At 42.0% G+C, this 25,595-nt stretch overlaps 1 protein-coding gene across 1 annotated transcript in view; it reads left to right on the top strand.

Annotated features, from left to right (window-relative positions):
- TBC1D22B (TBC1 domain family member 22B) overlaps window positions 1-25,595 on the top strand; it is a 133,202-nt gene that overhangs the window by 90,203 nt on the left and 17,404 nt on the right. The window contains exons 8-11 of the mRNA XM_088482443.1: window positions 10,074-10,188; window positions 10,453-10,559; window positions 12,299-12,374; window positions 13,471-13,598. Coding sequence (XP_088338569.1) covers window positions 10,074-10,188; window positions 10,453-10,559; window positions 12,299-12,374; window positions 13,471-13,598 — 426 coding nt within the window. The remainder of the gene's footprint in view (window positions 1-10,073; window positions 10,189-10,452; window positions 10,560-12,298; window positions 12,375-13,470; window positions 13,599-25,595) is intronic.

The following is a 25,595-nucleotide window of genomic DNA, read 5'->3' as shown; positions in this document are numbered from 1 at the left end:
CAAGCAGGAAGTCGGCAGGTTAATACTAATAGCTCCTGCCTGGCCCAGGGGACATTGGTTCACCGATCTGACATGTCTATCCATAGACAGGCCACTTCCACTGCCTCTACGACTGGATTTGCTAGTGAAGGGTCCCTGCCTGTATCCGGATTTACCTTGGCTGGCTTTGACGGCGTGGCTGTTGAGGCTTCCGTCTTAAAGGCCAAGGGTTTCTCTGCTTCTGTGATCCAGACTATGATGAGGGCAAGGAAGCCTGCTTCAGCCCGCATCTATCACAGAATTTGGCATTCATATTTTCGTTGGTGTTTCCAAACAAAATATTACCCTAAGGTTTTCAAGGTTTAAAGCGCAACGGAATTTGCTGCGCTATATAAGAAACTGTTAATAAATAAAAAATGTTTCAAGAGTACTTGCTTTTCTGCAGACTGGGTTAGACCTAGGTATGCGCCTGGCTACCTTGAGGGTTCAGGTTTCTGCTTTGTCAGTTTTCTTCCTGCGCAGAATTGCGCCCCTGGCAGATGTAAGAACATTTTTGCAGGGGTCCTACGACTGCAACCTCCGTTTGTCCCTCCAGTAGCACCATGGGATTTATCCTTGGTTCTCGGGGCGCTGCAAGCTCCCTCCTTTGAACCCTTGAATAAGGTATACTTAAGATAGTTCACAGCGAAGACACTTTTTCTCCTCCATCTCCTCAGGTCGTAGAGTTTGACTTGGCAGCACTGTCATGTCGCTGATAATATTTGATTTTTCATCAAAATAGAGCTCCCCTTTGTACTAAGGCGGGTTACCTTCCAAAGGTAGTATCCCGTTTCCACATAAATGAGGAAATTGTAGTCCTGGCTTTTCAGTCTTAAAAACCTGTCTACAGGTGAAGCTTCCTTGGATGTGGTTCGAGCCCTTCGTATCTACATGGATTGTACCAGCTTCATCAGATCTTTAGTGTTATATGGGTTTCACAAATGAGGATGGGCAGCTAACAAGCAGACTTTGGCTCACTGGCTGCGTATGACTATTGCTCAAGTTTTTATATACATTCTGATCTCCCTGTTTCTAACAGGGTGACAGCACTTTCTACTCGGTCTTTTGGACTGTCGTGGGTGGTTAGACATGGCGCCTCGGCTGAACAGCTGTTCAGGGCAGCCACTTGGTCTTCCGTCCATACCTTTATCATATTCTATGCATTTGATACTTTTGCCTCCCAGGATGTTTCCTTTGGGCGGCGGATTCTCCTCTCTGGTCAGGAGCTTCAACACCCTTAAGGGAACTGCTTTAGGACATCCCCAAGGTAGATTCTATGGACCCTGAAGAAGAAAATCAGAGTTATGGTATAACATACCTTCGATAACTATTTGTCTTCGGGTTCCATAGAGTCCACAGAGCACCCACCCTGACGCACCTAGCCTCAGTTGGGATCTGTTCTTTGCTTTTTTGTTTCACTGATTCCCTCTTCGTATTTTGAGTGTTTTTTGGGTACATTGTACTTCCTTCTCGACTTTCAGTCTCTTGCCGTTTGGCTTGTTTCCAAACAGGAATACCTTAGGCTGGCGGCGGGGTATATAGGGAGGAGGACCAGTGCATGCTGGGAGCTTCAAAGCTGTAGCTGTTTGGTGCAATGGATCTCCAACTACATACCCCAAGGTAGATTCTATGGACCTCGAAGAAAGCAATTTAAGGTACAGTATGTTATACCATAACTCCGATTTTTTTTTTTTTTCAATTGCTTGGGGTGGTACCCCCTCATAAGAAATTTGTTGAGCATCTTATCAATTTGGACATCTGCATCCTTGTGATCACTACAGATCCTTAGTATCCTCAAGAATTGTGAAAAGGGTAACCCATTCTTTGCAGCTTGTGGATGATCGCTTGTACCATGTATGAGTGTATTTCGGTCTGTAGGTTTTGAGTATAGTGTGGAATGCAGCTCCATCTTTGTAATGAATTTTAGATATTCTACATTGCCAGGTGAATTTAATCGCTGTATCCTGTTGGTTAATATGTTCCATGGTTTCTTGGTATTCCTGTAAACGCACAATAATAGACAAATCCACACCTCGATGGCAACTGCTGCTGGGGGAACGGTAGGCCAACAAAAAACTGGGCGGAGCTGAACGAACACGTGACTGGTGGAGCTAAGCTCCATCCAGAAAAAAAACACATCGCTCCCACTCGTCAAAAGAACCATTGGCTCTCCAATGATGGTAAAAGCATTCGACATCGGTCATAAACCAATTATTTTGAATCATCGATGGTTGATGCCCATCCCTACTAGTGATACAAGGGACTAAGGCCCTGATTCAGAGCTGGAAGCTCTGACAGAGTGCTCGCTCTGAATCAGGGCCGTCCTTCTGAATTTTTAGAGTGGCCTCCTGGCCGCTCGTATAGCTGTGGGTGACCACTCACAGCTATAGCGAGTGGCCAGGAAGATGGTCGCGATGGTCGTGACCATCGGGCTTGCGACAAGACCCTTGTGGTAGGGTCTCGTTGCCGCAAGCCCTGGAGTGCTTTTGGCTCTATCGGAGCCGAAAGCACTCCCACTGACATCACTTGTGCTGTCAGTGGGGCCGGCCCCAGACGGTAGGCGTTCCCATGGGAACGCCTCCGTCTGGCCAGCCATGCCCCCGGCACGCCCACCAAAGGGGGCGTGCTGTCACTCACCATCGACAGCACTCCCCCTTTGTAGCGAGACCCATAGCGACGGCTTGCCCGTCGCTATCTGGGTCTCGCGCATGCGCACGACGGAGCCGCCTCCGTCGTGCGCCAAGCAAGCGGCTCTGATTTAGGCCCTAAGACCGTTTATCTAATACAATTTTTCAATGAATAGTGGTTATTTGATCAAGTGTGTGACAAATGGATAAGAAGTACATTAAGACTCAGTGCTGTAACCCATTTGATATTAAAGGACACAGCAGCAGTAGAAAACAAGGAAGGAAGGTGCTACCATGGATGACTGAAATACTGCCACATGTCAGTAGTGATCAAATGATTTGTGATAACTTAAGGAAACGAATTAAAAGGGTTTCTTTAACTGCTGAAGAAGGACCAATTGCTTCAATTGATGAGGAAAGTGACACACAAATCGCAACATGCAGGACTGAATCAGCTTTGCAGTCATTAAATGAAAGTTTAAGCCGTGTGGGAGCATCATCTATCAAGAGGAAAAGAATGTAAGAAGAAAACTATTGCAAAAGGAAAGCTGTAAAATTGCAGAAGTTATATATTCATATGCCAGCTGAGGAACGCCTGATCATAGTCAATGTTGTGATGGTGTCATACTGTAACAACTGAAAGAAAAATCTGAAGAGACCTCAAAGTTGTGAGAGTTACTATTTTGACACTTTTTCCAAAAGACTGAGGTACTAGAAAAATAGAACAATTTCCTCAGGAAAGTAACCTAAGAAAAGCAAAGCAATTAGTACGAGAGTCTGGCATTTTGTCATCACCAAATCCTAAATCAGGTAGAAGCTTGGGCCCAGATATTGCTGAGACTTAAGAAGAATTTCTAGTGCAGTGATGATGTCGGCAAGATCATGCCTGGTAAGAAAGGCTTTGTGACGGTAAGAAGTGGTGGTCCTTCCTCAGCTGTTAAAATATCCCTTTTAATTTGTTTCCTACAGTTATCACAACTCATTTAATCACTACTGACGTGGCATTATTCACTGATTAACTGTATTAGATCAACTGTCTTAGGGCCTCGTTTATCAACGAGTTTGATCATTCACAACAAGTGGTAAAACTTGTAGCGTATTATGGTGCTCCAGCCTGTCATTTTTCAAACAGACAACAGTTGGGAGCTGATTGGCTAGAGCACCATTTATCATGTGCAACGAGTTTTATTACTCGTCGTGAATGATAACACGTTTATTAAATAAAACCCTTAGGGCCTGTTTCAGCAGTGCATGCAAGTGCACTGCTGACCGCAGATTCACGATTAATGGGAATCTGCGTGTGCTCAGGACCCATTCTGCGAGCGTCAGAATGGGTCCTGTGTAGTTGCACGCAATCCCTTGAATGCCTCTGCCTAATTGGCAAGCAGAGGTATCTAAGGGGTGGTGCGGGGTCGGCCAGTGTTCCCAGAAACTGGGGCGTTTCTGTTCAGTTTTCTGAGAGTGGCCAGCCCAGGATCTGTGTTGATCAATGCAATGTCCTGGGCTCGCAAGCCAGCCAGTCTGAGTAAGCTGAGGCCCACCATCGCGACCATTGTCCACCGATGGTCGCAATGGTGATCCCAGCCTACGACCTCCGTTGCAGTGCTGGGATCGCAAATGCAGCAAGAGGCGTCATACACCTCCTGCTGCATTTGCATAATAGCAAGGATCGCAATTGCAAAGCTGCCTGCGCGCCCTTAGTAGTCCCTTGTATCACTAGTTCTCAATGTAGAAGCTGCAGCCAGACTGAGAAGAACACAGAGAGAGACTACAAGACAAGCCTGTACTTGCCAGTTGCATGGTTAGTGCAAGGAGAGTTCAATCGCGTGCTTAATTTTTAAAATTTTACTCCTTTTCTTAAAGGCTTCCCCAAAAAAAGTATACCAAAGCGATTGTATTTTTTTGTTATTTTTTGAACAATTTTGTTTACATAAATTATCATTAAAGACTTATACTAATGTTTTCATGTATTTTTTGTATAAGGATTGACCATAATAGCAGTATACCACCCAGAAAGCCACCCCCCCCCCCCTTTTTCTACTTATAGCAGATTGTAGGACATCCTTACAATGTGGTAATGTACGTCTGTCTTTTACCATGTCTGCTATTATGGTCAATCCTTATGCTAATGTTCTCATGTATTTTTTGTATACGTCTTTAATGACAAGTTATGAAAATTTTTATTTTTTTTTTTTAATTTTAATCTTTTTGTATACTTTTTTTTGGGAAGCCTTTAGGAACATGAGTAAAGTTTTTAAAAATGAAGTACGCATTTGAACACTCCTATATGCGGTTTAACCCTCAGCACAATGAGTTATACTTGCAACAATATATGAAGACTATATGGTAATAGAAATTCAGAGATATTAATTGCATGCCTTTGCAAATACATGGGAAGCTGCTAGGCCATGTCACGGCTTCTCTGTCACTAGCAGCACCTATCACTAATGGGTTCACGCCCGGGGCGCAGTGCACCCCAAGACCCCCCCCCCCCCCCCCAGGGCATCACACGAAAAATTGAAAAAGAGTGACAGTGCAGTGAAAAGTATAGATATGTGCGAGTAGTTAATAAGTGTTGAAAAAGGGGTTAAAATATATGTGAAAAAAATTACATGAATAAAAAACAAACATAAAACGTGATGTGAAAAGTAACTGTGTATTAAGTGGTGATGCCCTGAGGAGGCCCAGCCAGAGTAGCCTCGGGGACCCTATGCCCAAACGATCACTCCAAATGTAATATATACCAATTATAAGGCCTCATGATAAAGGCACATACATAAATGCATCCAAATTGAGAGCCAGCTTACCTGGGAGTCACCCCTGGGAACTCCAACTAGCACTACTAGAACCAGCATGCCTGCCTAATGCTGGCTCATTCATGCATCTCATGACAACAAACAAAAAATGGCAGCTGCTCAATCAATCTGGTAGTACTTTTCAGGTGCATGAAAGGGAGGGGTCATACCAAGTAGAAAAAGGGGGGGAGGGGTTAACCCCCTATTGTTCATCAGCACACTGAATTATACTTGCTATAAGTATTAGAGGGTCTAACAAAACATTGTTCACAATGATCACACTTGAAAAACAGAAGTGTTCTAGTGTTTAAAGAGGGGAGAGGATAAAACATACTTAACGACTTTTAGCTCCCTCCTTCCGGGAGCTGTCTGTCTTTCACAGCGGGGGACGTACCATGGCAAAGGTGTGATGTGTCATCATGGCCCCACCCCCCTTTTCACAATGCCGCAGTTAACGGCACTGTGAAGCAGGGGGCAGGGCTACGATGACGCGATTCCGAGAGTATTGGGTCACGGGCCCCCCGTGCTGCCGGGGTTTATCATGGAACTGCGTGGGGAAGGGGGGGTCGGTCGCTGAGGGCCGGGAGATTTGCCTACCTTTCTGGGGTGCCGGGAGTGGCACCCGTTTTTCGGGAGGCTCTCGGCCGAATCGGGAGGGTAGGCAAGTATTTGATAAAAACAGGTAATTAAGAGCACAAGATGGCAGAATACATGTGGCAGCAGTCTGAAGTATCGGGGGGTACAATTTCTGTATGTTGACCAATTGGTGTAAACAGCTGGAGCGAGAATATGGATCTAACCTTCCGCCTCTATATAAGTCTCAAAAGGAATCGGGTAGTTGTCTCAAATAATTTGTATACCTTAGCCTGAGTGGAGTCATCTCATTGATCAATAAATATGCCCCATTTCTTGTGTAATCGAACAATTCCCTTTTCAATATTAGGCCGCATGGCCTCTCTCTAATAGTATAAGATCTTGTGGAGAGAAGTTTCTAGGGCTGAAATGGTAGGGGATGACTTAGAAATCCATTTACATAGTATGAGTTTCTTGGCAGCTGTTAAAATAACACAGAACAAGGGTATAATAGTTTTATTTTCAGGGGCTAAATCCCAGTGTACAAAATTAAGAAATAAACAAGGGATGGGGTGGCAGCTGAGGTGCAGTGAAAATAGTCGATTGACAATGTGAATCAGTTTATTCCAAAAATATCTAATCTTCCCAAAAACAGTGAAAAAAAGGAGGCGTTCATCATCCTGCGTTTTGGACAGGATCCCGTCTCCTCTGGAACCATACAGTATGTCTCCTTTGAGCAATGGAAATAAATGCTCTACAAAGAAATGTTGTAAAGGAAGTTGGAACTAACATAACCTGAAAAATGTATAATAAATGGAGAAAGGAGGAGCAGCATGTGATGGAGTACATTGACTGTTTCCATTGGAGTCCAAAGGCGAATGATTGTGATAAGTGAAGACTTAAGGTGTGTAAACACCTGACAGATATATCTACAGATGATGGTTGTTCATACACACTGAAGGCCATCATCTGTGTCTTGCTGCGTGTCTGGGCGACCAGGGGGCATGTCCTGGTGGGCGGGGGGCGTGTCCCGTCCCTCTCCCCGCAGCTGCAGACATATCTGTCCATCGGCTTTGCAGCACAGGCAAGGCGATATGTCGGTGAATGCCGACGTTCACAAACATATCTCGGGTACACACTGCCTGTCGGGCAGCAGATAATTGGCCAACCAATTGATCGCCAATGTATCGGTCAGTGTGTACCCAGCTATATACTAAAAGCAACAATCTAGGAGACTTCATGCATTACATGGGAGGTATATGAATTCCGAGAATCTGTGCGCGGCTGTGTTAGAGCGAGCAGGAAGAAGCTACCACTCTCCGTTGTGAGCTATGCTAACAGCCCCATATGTATACGGCAATGTAAGAGGCTGTGCTAGCAGTAGAGGGGAGAACTGAATACCAGCCGTGTGAGCCACGCTGACAGCCCCGTATGAGCGGAGTGCTGGGAATAGGCTGTGTCAGCGCTAAATGAATAGCTACTATAAATTATAACCCACTTCAAGTGCAACAATATTATTAGATTATAAACACAATGTCCACCACCATTAATTTGGTGTAAGAACAAGAAATAACCAGCTATGTGAAATCGCTTTGGGATAAATGTGATTCATAACAATATATACACCATTTTAGGGACTGGTGAGAAAACACGTGTGGGATAATTAAATACATAATTTCCTAAAGGGCTTCTTTAATTAACATGCTGCTAATAAAAGCTGAAATGAATGTCCTTTTGGAATAATACAACTACATGTAGTAACTTATGTATCTGTGTGATCATTATAGACATCGAATAAGGATAATAAATACAGAGATACATATGTAGCTATTCACTTGTTATCACAGAGATTGAATTAATATTATATGACTTAGGAGACCCAAACACTTACTAATTTTGGATTTTGAGGTACTGTTAAGGAGTGAAATAATAAAGAGATTGCACTATAAATAGATATTATCCTAAACAGTCCTCTACCCATTTAGACATTTATGATTATAAGGCATATATGACCGGGCATTATTGTGTATATTAATCACTTTTCATACTATATGTTTCACACTTTATTTCTGTCTCTTATTTTGCTGTGTTTCAATACCACTTGAGTGGATATTATTTAGATTAATAAAAGTTAAGTTTTAACTACGAATATTGCGAGACAGCTGTGCAGTCGTATGGGACTACTTTTTCTTCTTTTTGTGTATTGTTGATCACTATTACATCCCGGAGTCGCACCCCTACTATAAATATTAGATGATAGTGTATATCAGTATTTTGTCATTAGTAGGGTGAGGTCTAATTAAAATATATACCTCTGTTGCGACCCCATATTCCCTCTTTTCCCTATTCCTTTGAAATTTTTACTCTTATGACATAAGGTTACCCATTGACCTAAAGAAGCCAGTTTGATTAAACCAATCCCGCATGGAGGAGAGAGAATTGGGATCAGAGCTTTAGCACCATTATTTAGGTGTTTTGAGAATTGTTTACTTTTTATGAGTATGAGAGTAGAAACAATTGTGGTATTTAGCTTCCTAGAGTCCGTAAACTTTTTGTGTAATTTAAAATGGTACAGCAAAATGATGATACATATATTTGGGTCAGGGGCGTCTTAAGAGAGGAGGGTGCCCGTGTGCACTCACCGTGTGGGGCTCCCTTCTCTCTCCCCGGCAGCAGACTGACGCGGCTGACCAGCCACCGGAGCATTAGTAGACTCTGGGCACTAGAGTGTGCCCGGAGTCTACTGCACATGTGCTGAACGCCGGAAAAATGGCCACGGCGGCCATTTTCCGGTGTTAGCAGCGCTGACACCCGCCGCGGCACCACGGACAGGTACGTTTTAAAAAATGTGGGTGTAGGGTGTGCGGTGCCCCACTGGACCCGGGGGCCCATCTGCCCCGCACACACTGCACCCATTATAGATATGCCACTGATTTGGGTATATTTACATTGCAAATGAGAAAAAAAAATCCTTATCTTGCCTAATCAGAGCAAACCTCTTCAGTTTAGTGTAATGTATATACAGAATTTGTTTAGCTTTTGCATTACTAAAACATGAACAGCTGTATTAAACATTTAGTAATACACAACAAAATACATCCATATATCTCTGGGGAGAGTAAAGTGATTGTGTCTGGGTGTCAGGCAGTCAGAGAGAGCTGCGCTTGTTCTGTAGACGGACACAAAAACCGATTATATGATAGACTCCATAATGTATCATGACATGCAGTTATGCATAATGTCATAACATGCAAAGTAAATGGCACTTGTGACCTTCGCTTGTGTTCATTTTTATAAATGATCCCTGAAAAAATTACATCTTTGTTATTTTAACTCTTTTTTTACCTCATAGAAAATTCTCTTGCAGCTCTGACACAAAGGTAGCATTTCGCATGCAGATACACCTGCAGTTGCACACTGATAATTACAATGATATTTGGCATGCCTATATTCTGAGACTGCTTGTGCGTCCTATTCACATTGCTTTACGAATACGATGCATTTGAAGGAAAAAAGTAGCACGAAAAGACGCTCAGCATTAGTCACACCACAGCATGGCGTGAATAAAAAGGCTATTTAACGCACAAGGACACATCTGTTCTTAGTCGTTTTGAAGGAATATATCTGGTTCAAATGAAGGATATCTAGAGGGTTGTTTCCATATTCATTGGGAGTCTTATTTAACAAGTATCGCAGATGTACTTGTACCACTTGCAACACTTGTTCTATTATCGCCATCTCAGGATGGCATCAACAGATTAATATATAGAGTATGCTTATTCTTTGAAGAAAGCATTTTTTTTTTTTTAGATTAATTACATTTTATGTATTTTTAACTTGTGGATCATGGTACTGATGGTGCTAGGAGATGCTTTATTTTATTGTGTGGGCTGATGATAGTAATGGATAATCTGTTTGGCACTTTAACGTGTTGGTTGTTCCCCAGTGGTTTGTGCTAAGAGCTGCTTGTAACAAAAGATCTGTCACAATCTTTGACTATTGGCCAAAAATGAATTTGGCTGTTCATATGGAATATAATATGCTCCTAATCTCATGGCAGATATTCGAAAGAATCTTGTTTATCTGGGCCATCCGACATCCTGCAAGTGGATATGTACAAGGAATCAATGATCTGGTCACGCCATTCTTTGTGGTATTTCTAACAGAACATGTGGGTAAGGATGCGCCAATTAAACTTTCTTCATATATTCGCTCGGTTATTTTGACATATTTCTGTTTTTAATATAGCTCTAAACCAAAATCTCCAAATAGCAAATTAATGCGTTAATAATTTTGAAAGTCCGTGTATCAGAACTAATATTTATATACAAATTTAACAAAAATGTTAGTTTTTATGATGAGGTTTAGCTACTACTATGGCTTTTATATGTTTTAACGTGCACATGTTAATATGTAATATTGTGTTTATTTTATATTAGAAGACGATGTGGAAAACTTTGATGTGAGCAGCCTTTGCCCTGATACACTGAGAAACATTGAAGCTGACAGTTTCTGGTCCATCAGCAAATTACTGGATGGTATTCAGGTATGATACACTGAAAAGACTGTAACACATGCATTAAAGCTTCATGGACATAGGGCCTAATTCTGAGATGTACGTAAATAGCTTCCGTACATCTCTGATGGTTAGAGCAAAACTCAAGACTGTGCTGGTGAATTGGTATTTTATTACACGATCATAAAATATGAAAAGTTATTTAGATATAGCACACAATGTTATCTATGCACCCGCTGGTATGTATATCACTAATATAAAATACAAGTTAAAAAACATTATAGCAATTTTTATGACACTGAATAGTCAAACAAATATAAATAAATATAAAAACAGTCCAAGCTCTTAAGATGTTAGTAAGATCAGCAATTGTGCTTTTAGTAATGAACTCAAATGTATTGGTCATAGCAGCAATACATTTTGTTAGTATATTTTCCATAATAATACTTCCAGTGATGCTTTGTTTCCTCCAAGCTGCTGGTAGAGTCCAAATTTTGCAGCTCTTCCAGCAGAGTGAAGTGTATGGACTTTACTACATATCCCACCCGAGGGAGAGAGGTATTGGCTGCAACAATATCTCATGGCCAGGGTGTTATTACCGGCTGGAGTGATGTGCCAAATATTCAGATAGAGTCCTTAATGAGATTCCTCGCCTGTATACGTTTTGAGTGTCTTCCTCAGCACAGTCTGCTGGTGTGTCCTAGTCGCATCGCATTGCGACTTAGGGCCATATTCAATTAGGAGTGAAAAGTCAGTTGCCGGACTTTTCGCCATCATCGCCGCTTTTCAGAGTGAAAATGTATCGCGCTCGTCCCCGTGTATCCCCCGTATTCAATTCCAAATCGCCAAAAAAGAAATGAGCGAAAAGTGCTGTCATTTTTGGGGAAATCAGGCTGACACCTCCAAAAGATGCTGTGACATGGGGGTTCACTATGGGTATAATAGCGAATAGCCCTGTTGCAGGTATTTGGGATATTTAAATGGTCTGGTATTTTGTGTCTGTGAAAAAGTGGTGAAGAATAGGATTTAGCATTTTTGGGGGGGAAAAATAAGCAGTCCCATCAAATTTTAGGGTGCCTGAAAATGGGTGCAAGCATATTTTTTTAATGGTTAATGTGAACTGTTAAAAACGTGAAAAATCCACCTGCTGCAAACTAAAAAAACACCTGGTGCATACTTGGGAACCCCCCCGAGTCTCTTTCGCTAGTTTAGAAGTTTGTCCCCTCAACTTCTTGGTTTTTTTTCGCCCCAAAACAAAAGTAGTGTTTTTTGGTGTCTAGTGGTACTTTAAAAAAAAAAAAAAAAAATTGACACACAAAACCTTTGGGGGACTGTCAAAGGGGTGCAGGGTGGTTTTTGGAAGTTTGTACCCCAAAACCCCAATTCTGCACTTTTTCTCGCCACCTATTCATAGGTCATACTTTTTCACAGGTCCCGATGCATTGACTTTTCATAACTGGAAAGCGGCGAAAATGACGTCATTGGCGAAAAAGTATCGCCGATAACTGTTTTTCGCCGGCAATTGAATATGGCCCTTAGACGCATTTTCTGCAAAAAAAAAAAAGACGCCTGGCACTAGCAATATCTAGCAGGACCGGGTGCGCCAAGAGGGGCTTTTTGGCGCGACTGCAGCAAAGAGATGAAAGTACACACCTGTATTTGTAAGTCTACCATACAGCGCTTAATTCATGTGCAAACTTGTCAGCCCACAATGCGAATTTGTTGTGTCTAAGAACTATTGGATTTAATTTGCTCCTCTTTCTTCTAAGGATAACTACACATTTGCCCAGCCTGGAATTCAGAAAAACGTGAAGGCCCTAGAGAAACTAGTGGGCCGTATCGATGGTCAGTTCATATTTAGCTTTCATAGTCAATCTGCTTTATCCCTTTTTTAATAATTTTCTTATTTACATAAACTCTTTCCAGCTTCTCATGTCATTATGTCACCATAGAAACTAATCAGACATTTGTTTTCATGTCTGACTTGTTCTAGAGTACAAACAAAAACACATTGGTTGGATGTTATGATCAAGAGCTAATTTACACGTAAATACAATGTTGATTTTGAAATAAACAAAACCCTGTCTCTCAAGCCAAAGCTCTGAAGTTTATAGCTGCCTTTTATTCCTGCAGCCATAGAAATAAACCAGAATAATTCTAATACTGTATATATTTCACAGGTACCCCATGTAGAATCAGCCCTTGTGCTATGTTTGCTTAAACTGCTAAGCATATGGGACACGATTGCAGACCTCCAATTCAAGTTTAATTACAGTGTACCTTTTGGCTCATCAAAGTACTTTTCATATTTGTTAGGGGAGTGCACCTTGCCATTGTATAACAAAACAAAGATTCTGATCATACTTCAGAAATCACTTATTTCACACTGCCGCATTTCTGCAAACCACATATTTAGTGCCCGTGAAGCTATAATTGCACTTCAAATATAGCTAGCATGAAGAGATGTGTATGACAGACTAAATGGTCTGTTTTGTGTATACAGGATGAGTCTCCCATATCCAAATTGCTTGGGACCAGAAGTATTTTGGATATCTGATTTTTCCGTATTGTGGAATATATGCATACTATAATGAGATCTTGGGAATGGGACCCAAGTCTAAGCACAGAATGCATTTGTGTTTCATATACACCTTATATACATAGCCTAAAGGTAATTGTATACAATATTTTTAATTCACTTTGTGCGTTACGCAAAGTTTGTGTACTTTGAACCATCAGAAAGCAAAGGTGTACCTATCTCAGTAACGCTCAAATAATTCCATATTTCATAATATTTGGATATGGAAGACTCAACCTGTATGTAGACATTACACTGAATTTTATTGTTAGTCCATATCCTGGTGGCCGGTCATATGCATCCTCTGCCTCTGTAACCCCTCATTTAGTACTCTCTCTGCTTTCTATTTCATTTATATATTAGGCCAGGTACACAGTCATCTTCAGAAATATGAAGTTGAATATCTGCAATTTGCATTTCGCTGGATGAACAACCTGCTAATGAGGGAACTTCCTTTGAGATGCACAATACGGCTGTGGGACACTTATCAGGTGCTCCAATATAATGTTACTCTATGTATGTGCTTGAGAGGCGTTGCCAAGATGGAGGGCTCAGTAGTTCAGGCCTGCTTTTATAGTGGCGCAGCACTGTAGATGTGCTTGCACTGTGTGATTTGGGGGGATGTATCAAGCCTCTTAAAGAGTGGAGAAGTTGCCCATAGCAGCCAGTTTCTAGTTAACATTTATCAGATACATTGTATAAAATAATGGGTAAAAGCACTGTAAGGATATTGAATTAGAACCTCTATACACTCCTGCCTATACCTTCTAATATCCTGCCTATAAACCTCTAAGGATGACGCTATTTTGCGTACGCAGTCATATAGTAAATAAAGACTCCAGACCTTTTACCTGTGGTTCCAAAGCACAAAGTGATATTTCAAGTAAAAGTACAGTCAGTTACACGCTATGATCTAAGCACAATTTAGCGCAAAGAATTATACAGATCCAAGTACAGTTATACATGCCTACATCTGGTCCAGAAGCGCTGTGTATCAGCAAGAAACCCCTGTCAATCAGCATTCAGCAAGAAGACTCAGACTGGGGTCACAACACACACGTTTATACTCTCACAGAAATAGACAACACAATAGAGGCCTGTCGCTGATGCCATTGCTTCCCAGGAGGATGCATCTGTTGCAGAGCATTTAACAGGTTGATTCAAATAGACACAGTCCAGCCTCTAACAACTGGTTGTCTCTGGTTTCCTGCCTCATGCTCATCCTAAAAGTTGGTCATATAATGTACATTTCGGTGCTTTAAGTCTCTGCGGTCCATAAGTTGAGAATGCATGTTGCGATCTTCACACTGACGATATCAGAATGCTGTTGAAAGAGTGCAGATCAGTATAATATCAAACATGACTTACTTATCATGTATTAAACCTTAGCTACCAAATTAACCTTTATTTCACAGCAATTATAATAAATGAACAAACTTGAATCTTATACTTTAAAGCTTATGAGACCTTTTATGTGAATATGTACTGTGTAAGTATTTGGGGTTTGATATAAAGACACTGGTTAACTTGGGGCAGATGCGTGCGCATGAAGCTAATAAACAGCGTTTTCATACAGGATCCTATGCATTCGCTAATATGCGACTAGTTTAACAGTGCAATTGTGCATATTAGTGTGTGTATCAGAAATGGTGAAAGATGCAATCGCATGATGCTAATAGTAATATCGCCATATGTACTTAAGTGTGAGTTTACCTAAAATGGCGCTTGGGCGGCCATTCGCAAAATGGCGTCTTGCAATCTCATATTCTAAAATGGCGTCTTGCGGCCAGTCGCAAGATGGTGTCTTTACGATCTAATTTTAAGCTGATCTTGTCTCAGCCAATTATCCAGCTTCGACAGTCCACCCTTTGATAGCGAACAACATGCTATCACAATCTGATTTTAAAAATTAATTTAGGCTTACATTTATATATTAGTGTTGTTATGGGATGGCACAAGGTGGTTCTTAATCCATCAATAATGTGTCTCTGAGTGGGGACATAAAACTACTATTATACGCACACCGCGGATCTTGGAAGATCATGTGAAAGGTGTGGGGGATACACCAGTCCTATAAAGGCAGTCTTGAAGGGGAATTTGAGACTTTACATTATCTGAGGTGTTTTAAAAATAACATTTCAATAATACATTCTATGCAGGTCTAAATATAATACATTAAATGATGGTATTTCCTAGTTCAGTATTGTAATGCAGTTCTATATTTACCTCGGTATTCATATTGTCATGACTGACCACCATCATAATTTCGTTCTTTCGTTTTACTTTATTTTTACATTTTCCACACCTCAACACAATAGGAACACACCGGACACATACTGATTGTCATCATAATAATTGGCATATAAGGATCAAGAATTTGCCTGTGCTGGCGATTACTTCCTGGACCCATTCCCCTAGACCTGAGAACCATTTCACTGGGTTCAGCCATGAAACCCATCCTTCTATCTTCTCCCCTACTTCAGCCACTGAAGCATTATGGTCCTTACGAAATTCCCATTTTAGCTGCAGAATTTCATCCATCTTCTGGTCTATCACCTACTTGGGTTCTGGTATCATTGGTGACATAGGTGCAACATTTTACTCCAAATTGGGTAGCCAAAGTTACGCAATACCCTCCAGTAACAGCAGTTAAATAATTTAACACTAGCCTGTGTTGCACCTGTTCTTTCTTGTACGCTTGCAATTCTCTCCCTGTATACTGAATGTGTCATCATACATCTCGCTGATATTATCTATCAATTTAGCAAGTTCCTGAATATATCTAAAATTTTTTGTACCCCGAGCGATCCTGGTGGGATCCAGTGCGACTAAAACTTGGAAGCCAGTTGTCTCACTAATTAACTGAGTGGCTTTATGCACGTCACCAGGTATCATATTTCGTTTGTCTCTGTGTTCATATTGCGTGTGAAGGTATGGTGATGATGTGTTTTTATGGATACCAAGCATTTCAACATGTGTGAGGGTCATAACTTCTGGGACTACCCTTCCCAGGTAACACAAACCTTCGTAACTCGGGGAGAGCCACTTATACGCCTTTCTTCCACATATAAAATACACATTATCGGAGAGAACATCAGGGATGGTATGCATCAATATCATTAAACACATTTCCCTTGCAAACATCCTATCTCTTGCTCTTCCATCTGGTATATGCAAGTTTCTGGTTGTATTATTTTAGCACAATAACCATCTGGTACCTTACCAATAATTTCTTTGGTGGAACTCAATGTATACCGGTACGTATAATGTTTCCCACTAGATTTAATTGAACGTAACAGATCATGATTTACGGACTCATTATCAGCGCTCTGTGAAAAGGTCATCGTCTCATTATTCCCTGTAACTTCCCAACTCCCGGGTTTATTGGGGTTGGTTATGTTCAAACACAAAAGTGATCTATCTACTTGGAATTGAGAGAGTTTTTAAAATGAGGTGGTTTGGATGAGAGGAATTTTCCATCCAATGTTTTCCCTTTTTGCAATTCTAAAGTTTCCGTGATATTCAGTGGAAATGGCACCAACCCTACATTATGCTGTCCCTGTGGCACATGTGAACACACCCAGCAATCAGTTTGATTTAATATTTTGATTACCATGCTATGATAATCCTCTAAAGGATACCCACCCCAGTACGGGTTATATTTAGGCTGGCACCATTGAATACAGTTCTCATCAACTAGGGACCCACAAAGCTCACAAATACAGGAATCTTCAGACGATAAACTTCCTCACCGTCCCCGAGTATGCGTAATAACAGCTTTCTCAACAATAACACTACTAAGATTGGTCATACACTCCCCTGATTGGCATAGCACTCCTCCTGATTCCACTCCATCAGCACTGCCATCAGCTCCCATCTCCTCAATTGGTCCCCCATCACAGAAATCGGATATCCCAGAACCAACCAGAATGGTGAACACTCTAAAAGAGAATATGAAAATGAACACAGCAGGCCCGTCCATTGCCACAACAAGACCTGCAAATTTCTTTTAGTTCAGGTATCTCACTACGACCTTTTCAATCCTCCCGGAACAAGTTCGCGATCGACAGGTCCACGCTATCAGCCTTGTCTCCGACTTGTTTCTCCACCGGTTGATTAACCTTTTTGCAGTGAGTGGAATGGACCCAGGTATCTCTCTAAGCCACCTTCAAAGATGTAGTACTTGTCAGCAGCACCTGGTACGTACCTTCCCACCGATCAGTCAAACAACCTGAACGCAAGAAATTTCTGATCATAACATATTCTCCTGGTTCAACATCATGACAGTTAGTTTCAGGCATATCATGGGACAACAATTTCAGTTTCTGCTGTTGCTGTTTTAATTGCTTACTCATTGATATAAGATACCTTACAGTTGCCTTGTTGTTACCTTTCAAGTCTTCCTGTGGACTTATAATCAAATGAGGTTGTCTACCGAACAGTCTTTCAAATGGGGACAGATTTAGAGGGGGTCTAGGAGTGGTCCTTATGCTATGCAGGACCAACGGTAACTCTTCTGGCCATCCTAGTCCAGTCTCTGCCATGATTTTACTTAACTTATTTTTAATAGTCCCGTTCATCCTCTCTACCTTGGCACTGGCTTGCGGTCGGTAGGGGATGTGAAGTCTGCTATTAATACCCATCAGCTTACACATATTTTGAAAAACATCACCTGTGAAATGAGTACCCCTGTCACTCGATTTTAAGGATACCGTATCTGCATACAAATTCCTGAACTATTTTCTTGGTAGTAAATGCAGCAGTATTAGTGGCCGCTGGGTAGGCCTCACCCAATTAGAAAATACGTCAGTGCACACCAATACATACTTGAGATTCCTGCAGGGTGGTAATTGGATGAAATCAATTTGTATCACCTGGAAAGGTCCATCAGTCGGTGGAATGTGGGACGGTTTGGTATGGATCGCTTTCCTATGTTCTTCCTCAAGCAGGTCAGACAGGACATTGCTCTCTTTTCTGCTTGTGAAGACAAACCTGGTGCACACCAGTATGCTCTTACCAATTTGCACATACCTTGTTTTCCCAGATGAGTCAGACCGTGTGCTGCCTCAGCCAGGCTGGGGTAATATGCCTTGGGGGCTACTGGTTTACCTTGTCCGTCCCTCCAGAGCCCGGAGGACTCTTGCCCACATCCCTTAGACTTCCAGATGGACTTTTCCTGGATTGAACACAAATTTTGCATCTCAATTCATTTCAGCATATCAATTGTTTGAAAAGACATAATTTGTTCAGTTGGAGAAAACATTTTTAACCCTGCTGCCCATTTTGCAGCTTCATCGGCTCTGTTGTTGCCCAGTGACACCGGATCATCCTCACATGTATGGGCTTTACACTTAATTACTGCCACCGCTTTGGGCAGATGGATTGCTTATAAAAGATGTTTTATGTGTCGGGAATGTGCAACTGGTGTGCCTGCTACTGTCATCAAATTTTTCAGACGCCATAGAGCCCCGAAATCGTGCACCACCCCGAACGCGTACCTCGAGTCAGTGTAAATGTTAGCAGACTTGCCTGCTGCCAGTTCACACTCTCTAGTTAGTGCTACTAACTCTGCCACCTGGGCTGAGTGAGGAGGACCAAGAGGTTTAGCTTCTATGATGTCTGTGTCATTTACAACAGCATAGCCTGTACATAATTCACCTGTGTCTGTTTGTCTATGACAACTCCCATCCATGTAAAAAGTTACATCTACATTCTCTAAAGGTGTGTCATGTATGTCAGGTCTAGCAGTAAAGGTCTGATTCAGATATTCCATACAATCGTGTGCATCATTATGTCCGCTGAACTCACCTCCCGCCAGCAACTCGTCCCCTTCGACCCTTTGTACATCATGTTGTACAAATGGTAAATACGTTGCCAGGTTCGGCGTGCTGCAACGTTTAACAGTGATGCTTGCAGGTGCGATTAGAGCTAGTTCCCATTTGGTAAACCTAGCTGAAGAGACGTGTCTGGTTTGAGCAGAGTTCAGCAGAGCAGATACAGCGTGGGGAGTATAGACAATCATATCATGACCCAATACTACGTCCTCACTTTTACTCACCAATAGAGTGGTAGCTGCTACACTTCTCAAACAGGTGGGGAGTGATCTTGCCACAGTATCCAATTGGGCACTGTAGTATGCTACGGGCCTACTGGCATCACCATGTTTTTGTGTGAGGACACCTGCAGCACAACCATCGGCTTCCGTACAATACAAATCAAAAGGTTTTTCATAATCAGGTATTCCCAATGCAGGTGCTTTTGTCAGACTATCCTTAAGATTAAGGAAAGCCTGCTCTGATTCCTCTGTGTGTATGACCCGATCGGGCTTTGAGGAAGAGACTAATTCCTGTAAAGGCAAGGCCAAAATAGAAAAACCTGGGATCCACATTCTACAGTATCCACACATTCCCAAGAAGGTACGAATTTGCTGTTGATTCTGCGGCAGTGTCATGTTCTGTATGGCCTGGATTCTATCATTTGTGAGATGTCGTAACCCCTGGGTTAGACAGACAGTGTCCCAAATATTTTACTCTGGATTGGCACGGCTGTAGTTTGTCCTTAGCAACCTTGAGTCCTGTATGCGAGAGATGAAGCAACAAAAGTTTAGTATCATTCAAACATGATATAAATGAATCAGAACATAGCAATAATTCATCCACATATTGAATTAGAACAGATCCATTGGCAGGTTGAAAAGATTGTAAACAGTCGTGCAAGGCCTGGGAGAAGATACTGGGGCTGTCTATGAAACCTTGGGGCAACCGTGTCCATGTATATTGTACACCTCTGTATGTAAATGCGAATAAATACTGACAGTCACGGTAGAGAGGCACAGAGAAGAAAGCAGAACAGAGGTCAATGACAGTGATATGCGTTGCGTTTGGAGGGATCTGCATAAGAATGACAGCTGGATTTGGCACTACGGAGAATTGGCTCTCTACTACTTTATTAACACCTCTAAGGTCTTGTACCAGCCTATAACCCCTCCCACCACTCTTCTTCCCCGGGAAGATGGGACTATTGGCTACGCTAGCTGTACAAATTAAAATTCCCTGTTGTAATAATCACTCAATTATTGGAAAAACCCCTAATTCTACCTCCTGTTTTAGTGGGTACTGGGGAATTTTTGGAGCTTGCCTTCCGCCTTTTAAATTTACCATTACGGGGCGTTTGTTTGCCATTAATCCAGTGTCCTGTCCATCCTTAGTCCAAAGGGAATCTGGAATTTTTGACAACATTTGATCTACCTGAGATGGATTTTCATTATCCTTTGGGGAGTGTCCAACATATCCCGCACCTCGTTCTCAACTCTCTCTGGGATATCTAGAAATACACTATCAGGGGTGCAATACACACATCCCATCTTGCATAACAAATCTCTACCCAGCAGGTTAGTAGGAGCCGCAGCAGCCAGACTGAAAGAATGCCTGGTATGCAACGGCCCAATAGTAACCTCTATGGACTTTGTTAAAGGATAATGTTGCACTTTACCTGTTACACCCATTGTTGGATACACAAAGAAGAAATACAAGGGCACAACTCCAAATTAACTGATTATATATAAATAAATACATTTTACAGTAAATACAATAGAGGTTTTTGGCATGATCTTGGCCAAGATTATGGGCCTGCCCACCATATCCGGGTAACCTCTTGTCGGGCAGGTCCCTAACATACTAGGGTAAGTCCTGCTAATATTTAGACTGTGTAGTGCAGCTTTGGTTCATTTTTGGGGTGTGGGTCCCCCTGGATTGCTTTGCTGATCTGTTTCAGGGCACCGCAGTATAACACATTTTCCTTTAACACATTTTAATACTTCACTGTCTGTTTCTTTTATATATATGTATTTCACTTTTTTATTTTTATTCTTTATATGCGGCCAGCGGCTGCTCCTAACTATTTCTTTTACACTTCACTTTTTTCTTATTAGAGCGGTGCTTTAGGGTGGTTTGGCTGGGCTAGTTTGGGGGTGTCCTGCGCTCTGGATTTGAACCCTAGTATGTTAGGGACCTGCCCGACAAGAGGTTACCCGGATATGGTGGGCAGGCCCATAATCTTGACCAAGATCATGCCAAAAACCTCTATTGTATTTATATATAAATAAATACATTTTACAGTAATCAGTTAATTTGGAGTTGTGCACTTGTATTTCTTCTTTGTGTATATATCAATGGTCTCCACAGGTAGCACCTCCAATTACATATATATATGTCTAGAGTGTGCAGTCTGAGATCCTTTTTTCTTTGTACACCCATTGTTGGTACTGTCTCGTTGGTCACCTGTAAATTAACGGGAGATTTTATCACTGACCTGGTCGCCCCTGTGTCTACAAGAAAAAGATATTCAGTACCAGCTACATCAACCATAATGAACGGTTCTTCCCTAGTACTTCCCGTTAACCTGACTATCTGTAGACTACAGGTATGACCTGACCCCTAGCGTTGGCTACCATTCTCCAATAAAGCATTAACGGCCACAATTGGAGCTGGTGCTTGCTGGATATTTGCTGGCCTCTGTGCATATCCCTTATGGGGATATGCAGGTTTTCCCTGATTTGAGGGTCCTACCCTTTTTACTCTGCAGTTTCTAATTAAATGTCCTTGCTGGTTACAATTAAAACATGTTCGTGGATCGGATGAAGACACTGGTTGTTGTGAGGTTTGAGCAGGGGAAAAAGATGATGGATATGGAGGGATAAGGGTATTGTGGGGGGGGTATGAAGTTTGTGAGTAGTATGGGACCTGTGGATGTGTAGGATTAGTAGAAAAGAGCTGTGTTTGCTGTTGCGTGGGATTAGTGAGGGCGTATACCAGTTCAGGTGTACAGTGTGTGTAGATGCAAGTGTGTCTGTTGGCTGTGATGTTAGTCATTCCTCTGTGATGTTAGTCATTCCTTCCAGAGCTTGGATACTGACAGCCATTAGTTTTTCGCTCTGGGTCTCTCTCTTCTTTGAGATGTTTTTATCATGTTCTATGGCAGATTCTATGAGTGTATCTATTGTGACTCCTCTCCAGCCAGGTTGTGAGGTCTGAACCCGGGTCTTTAAGTTCTCTTTAAGACAGTCCATGAGTACCGTGACTATCATTCCCCTGTGGTGAGTGCTATCTTTAATATCCTCTAACCCAGTGTGCTGGGTAATAGCCTGCAGAGCCCGGTCGCAATAATCTTCTGCAGACTTACTCTCCTTTTGCTTTATAGTGAAAATTTTGTTCCAGTTAACTACTACCGTAAAATATATACCCAATTGAGTTACAATGCGGGAAATGTTACCTTGGTTTACTTGGTCTGTTAAGGGAACGTCACCATCCAATACACAATCCGTGATAAATTTTGTCACGTCGGTATTGCGTGGTAGACAGGCCCTTAACACCAACGCCAATCTTTATTAGTTGGCTCATGAGAACTACCCAAATTCCTCAAAAATCTTTGACATTTGGCTAGTTCCTTTTTGGGATCGGGGAAATCATTTATGATGGATTTCAGTTCTGCTCTTGTCCAAGGACAATGCATTACCACTTCCCTCATGGGCACTACACCGTTCGCATCTGTATTTCCATTCGGAACAGTTATTGTCTGAATGGTATGCAGACCGGTAGCGCTGCTACCTTTTGACCTTGTTACCTGGCTGGGGGGTTTAATCTGCTGCTGCTACGTATGGTATTAACGACTTCCTCTAAGGGTGCAGAGGGGGCTAGGACTTCCCTTACTGTTACCGATGGAGATGGCGGCACCACTCGTGATTGTTGTGGTGCAGCATCTATCATCTGCACAGCATGGGAAATGGCAGACATTACAATAGGCTCATCATCCACATCATGAACATTTTCTTTATGGTTGCTTAAGACAGGGTACAAATTGCTTGTTACATTTTTATGGGTATTTTTGATAACTGTACTTGCACCTCCATCCACATAAGCTGGAGGTGGTGCGTGTGAACTGTTGGCAATACTTTCCACAACGCTACCTTGCTGCACGTGCACGCCATTTTGCGGCTCGCCCGCATTGCAGTTTAGCATCGTGGATGTATTCTCTGGAAATGCGCTCGCAATGCTAGTTTGCGTCGCGGATGTGTTCTCTGGCAATGCGCTCGCAATGCTAGTTTGCGTCGCTTGCTCATTTTTAAGCCACGCATCCCCTTCATGCTGCCACAACTTTAAACATAATATTTTACCTCTCGGGAGCGCATCAGACTGATGTGGTCCCGGACATTATCTAATGCATCTTTATCAAAACTACCAATTCTGGGAAACTGTCTAACACTCTTCATCGTCATTTTAAACCATACATCACAATACCTTATTGCATAAGTACCGTACTTAGTATGCATAATACGACTGGCCGATCCAAGCGGCGCTTCCATTAGCAGCACATCATTGTCTAACATCTCTATTGTTTGCATGGCTTCCATTCTGAGACAACTCCTACATTTTTCAATAAAGATTTAAACTGGTGAAAGACAGTCAAGATACTTTCACTTACCTGTGGACGATTTAAACGGCAGCGCCCACACACCTGTGAAGAAGGCTACTCCACACACCCGGTTAAGATTTAAGAAGGCAACTTCCACACCTATGGAAGTTTAAGTCGGCTACTTCCACGCACCTCTCTACAAAAAAAACAAAGACAACATGTACACCTGCTACTATGTATAGAACGGTTAGCTGCTTACCAAGCGGCTAGCACTTAGCCCTTAAAGGTCATACGGTACCTCTAACTTTAGGGAACAAATTACCCCTACCAACAAATACTCACTGTTACACACTTTTTTTCCTGCGCAGAAAAATACACGTTAACACAGATATTGACAACAATTGAAAAGAATGTAAACCTCAACGGCTTTGTTTAAACACGTGGCAGCACAACCGGAAGTACGTATTGTGCGACCAGTCGCATACACAACAATGCGACTACCACACAACTGTATGACAACCTTTAGCTGCGTACACAAAAGTACGTCTTGACTGTGTGCAAAACTGCGACTCAGCCGCGTTCTCAATACTGCGGCACCCCTCTAAACATAAGGTTCGATCAACAAAGGAAAACAAACTTTTTCCTCTCTTGTCCATGGATTCTAGTCAGCGTCCCTGGCTCACACGAAAACGAATAGAGATTTCTCAGCACCGAGCAGTTGCAGGTAAACCCTGCATGTGGCCACTCCACCCTTTGTTGAGATATCGATAACCGTATGTATCTAGTGAGTAGGTAAGTGACTTCACTATGAGCCCCCAACTAAGGATATTGAATTAGAACCTCTATACACTCCTGCCTATGCCTTCTAATATCCTGCCTATACCTTCTAATATCCTGCCTATAAACCTCTAAGGATGACGCTATTTTGCGTACGCAGTCATATAGTATGTATCTTGTGAGTAGGTAAGTGACTTCACTATGAGCCCCCAACTAAGGATATTGAATTAGAACCTCTATACACTCCGGCCTATGCCTTCTAATATCCTGCCTATTCCTTCTAATATCCTGCCTATAAACCTCTAAGGATGACGCTATTTTGCGTACGCAGTCATATAGTAAATAAAGACTCCAGACCTTTTACCTGTGGTTCCAAAGCACAAAGTGATATTTCAAGTAAAAGTACAGTCAGTTACACGCTATGATCTAAGCACAATTTAGCGCAAAGAATTATACAGATCCAAGTACAGTTTTACATACGCAGCGCTTCTGGACCAGATGTAGGCATCAGCAAGAAACCCCTGTCAATCAGCATTCAGCAAGAAGACTCAGACTGGGGTCACAACACACACGTTTATACTCTCACAGAAATAGACAACACAATAGAGGCCTGTCGCTGATGCCATTGCTTCCCAGGAGGATGCATCTGTTGCAGAGCATTTAACAGGTTGATTCAAATAGACACAGTCCAGCCTCTAACAACTGGTTGTCTCTGGTCTCCTGCCTCATGCTCATCCTAACAGTTGGTCATATAATGTACATTTCGGTGCTTTAAGTCTCTGCGGTCCATAAGTTGAGAATGCATGTTGCGATCTTCACACTGACGATATCAGAATGCTGTTGAAAGAGTGCAGATCAGTATAATATCAAACATGACTTGCTTATCTTGTATTAAACCTTAGCTACCAAATAACCTTTATTTCACAGCAATTATAATAAATGAACAAACTTGAATCTTATACTTTAAAGCTTATGAGACCTTTTATGTGAATATGTACTATGTAAGTATTTGGGGTTTGATATAAAGACGCTAGTTAACTTGGGGCAGATGCGTGTGCATGAAGCTAATAAACAGCGTTTTCATACAGGATCTTATGCGTTCGCTAATATGCGACTAGTTAACAGCGCAATTGTGCGTCTGAATGTGTGTATGAGAAATGGTGAAAGATGCAATCGCATGATGCTAATAGTAATATCGCCTTATGTACTTAAGTGTGAGTTTACCTAAAATGGCGCTTGGGCGGCCATTCGCAAAATGGCGTCTTCCGATATCATTTTCTAAAATGGCGTCTTGCGGCCAG

The sequence above is a fragment of the Taudactylus pleione genome, unplaced genomic scaffold (assembly GCF_031769625.1).
Source record: "Taudactylus pleione unplaced genomic scaffold, aTauple2 ptg000288l, whole genome shotgun sequence".
NCBI lineage: Eukaryota > Metazoa > Chordata > Amphibia > Anura > Myobatrachidae > Taudactylus > Taudactylus pleione.
The sequence above is the reverse complement of the archived record's forward strand: the minus strand, read 5'-3'. Positions and strand labels throughout refer to the sequence as shown.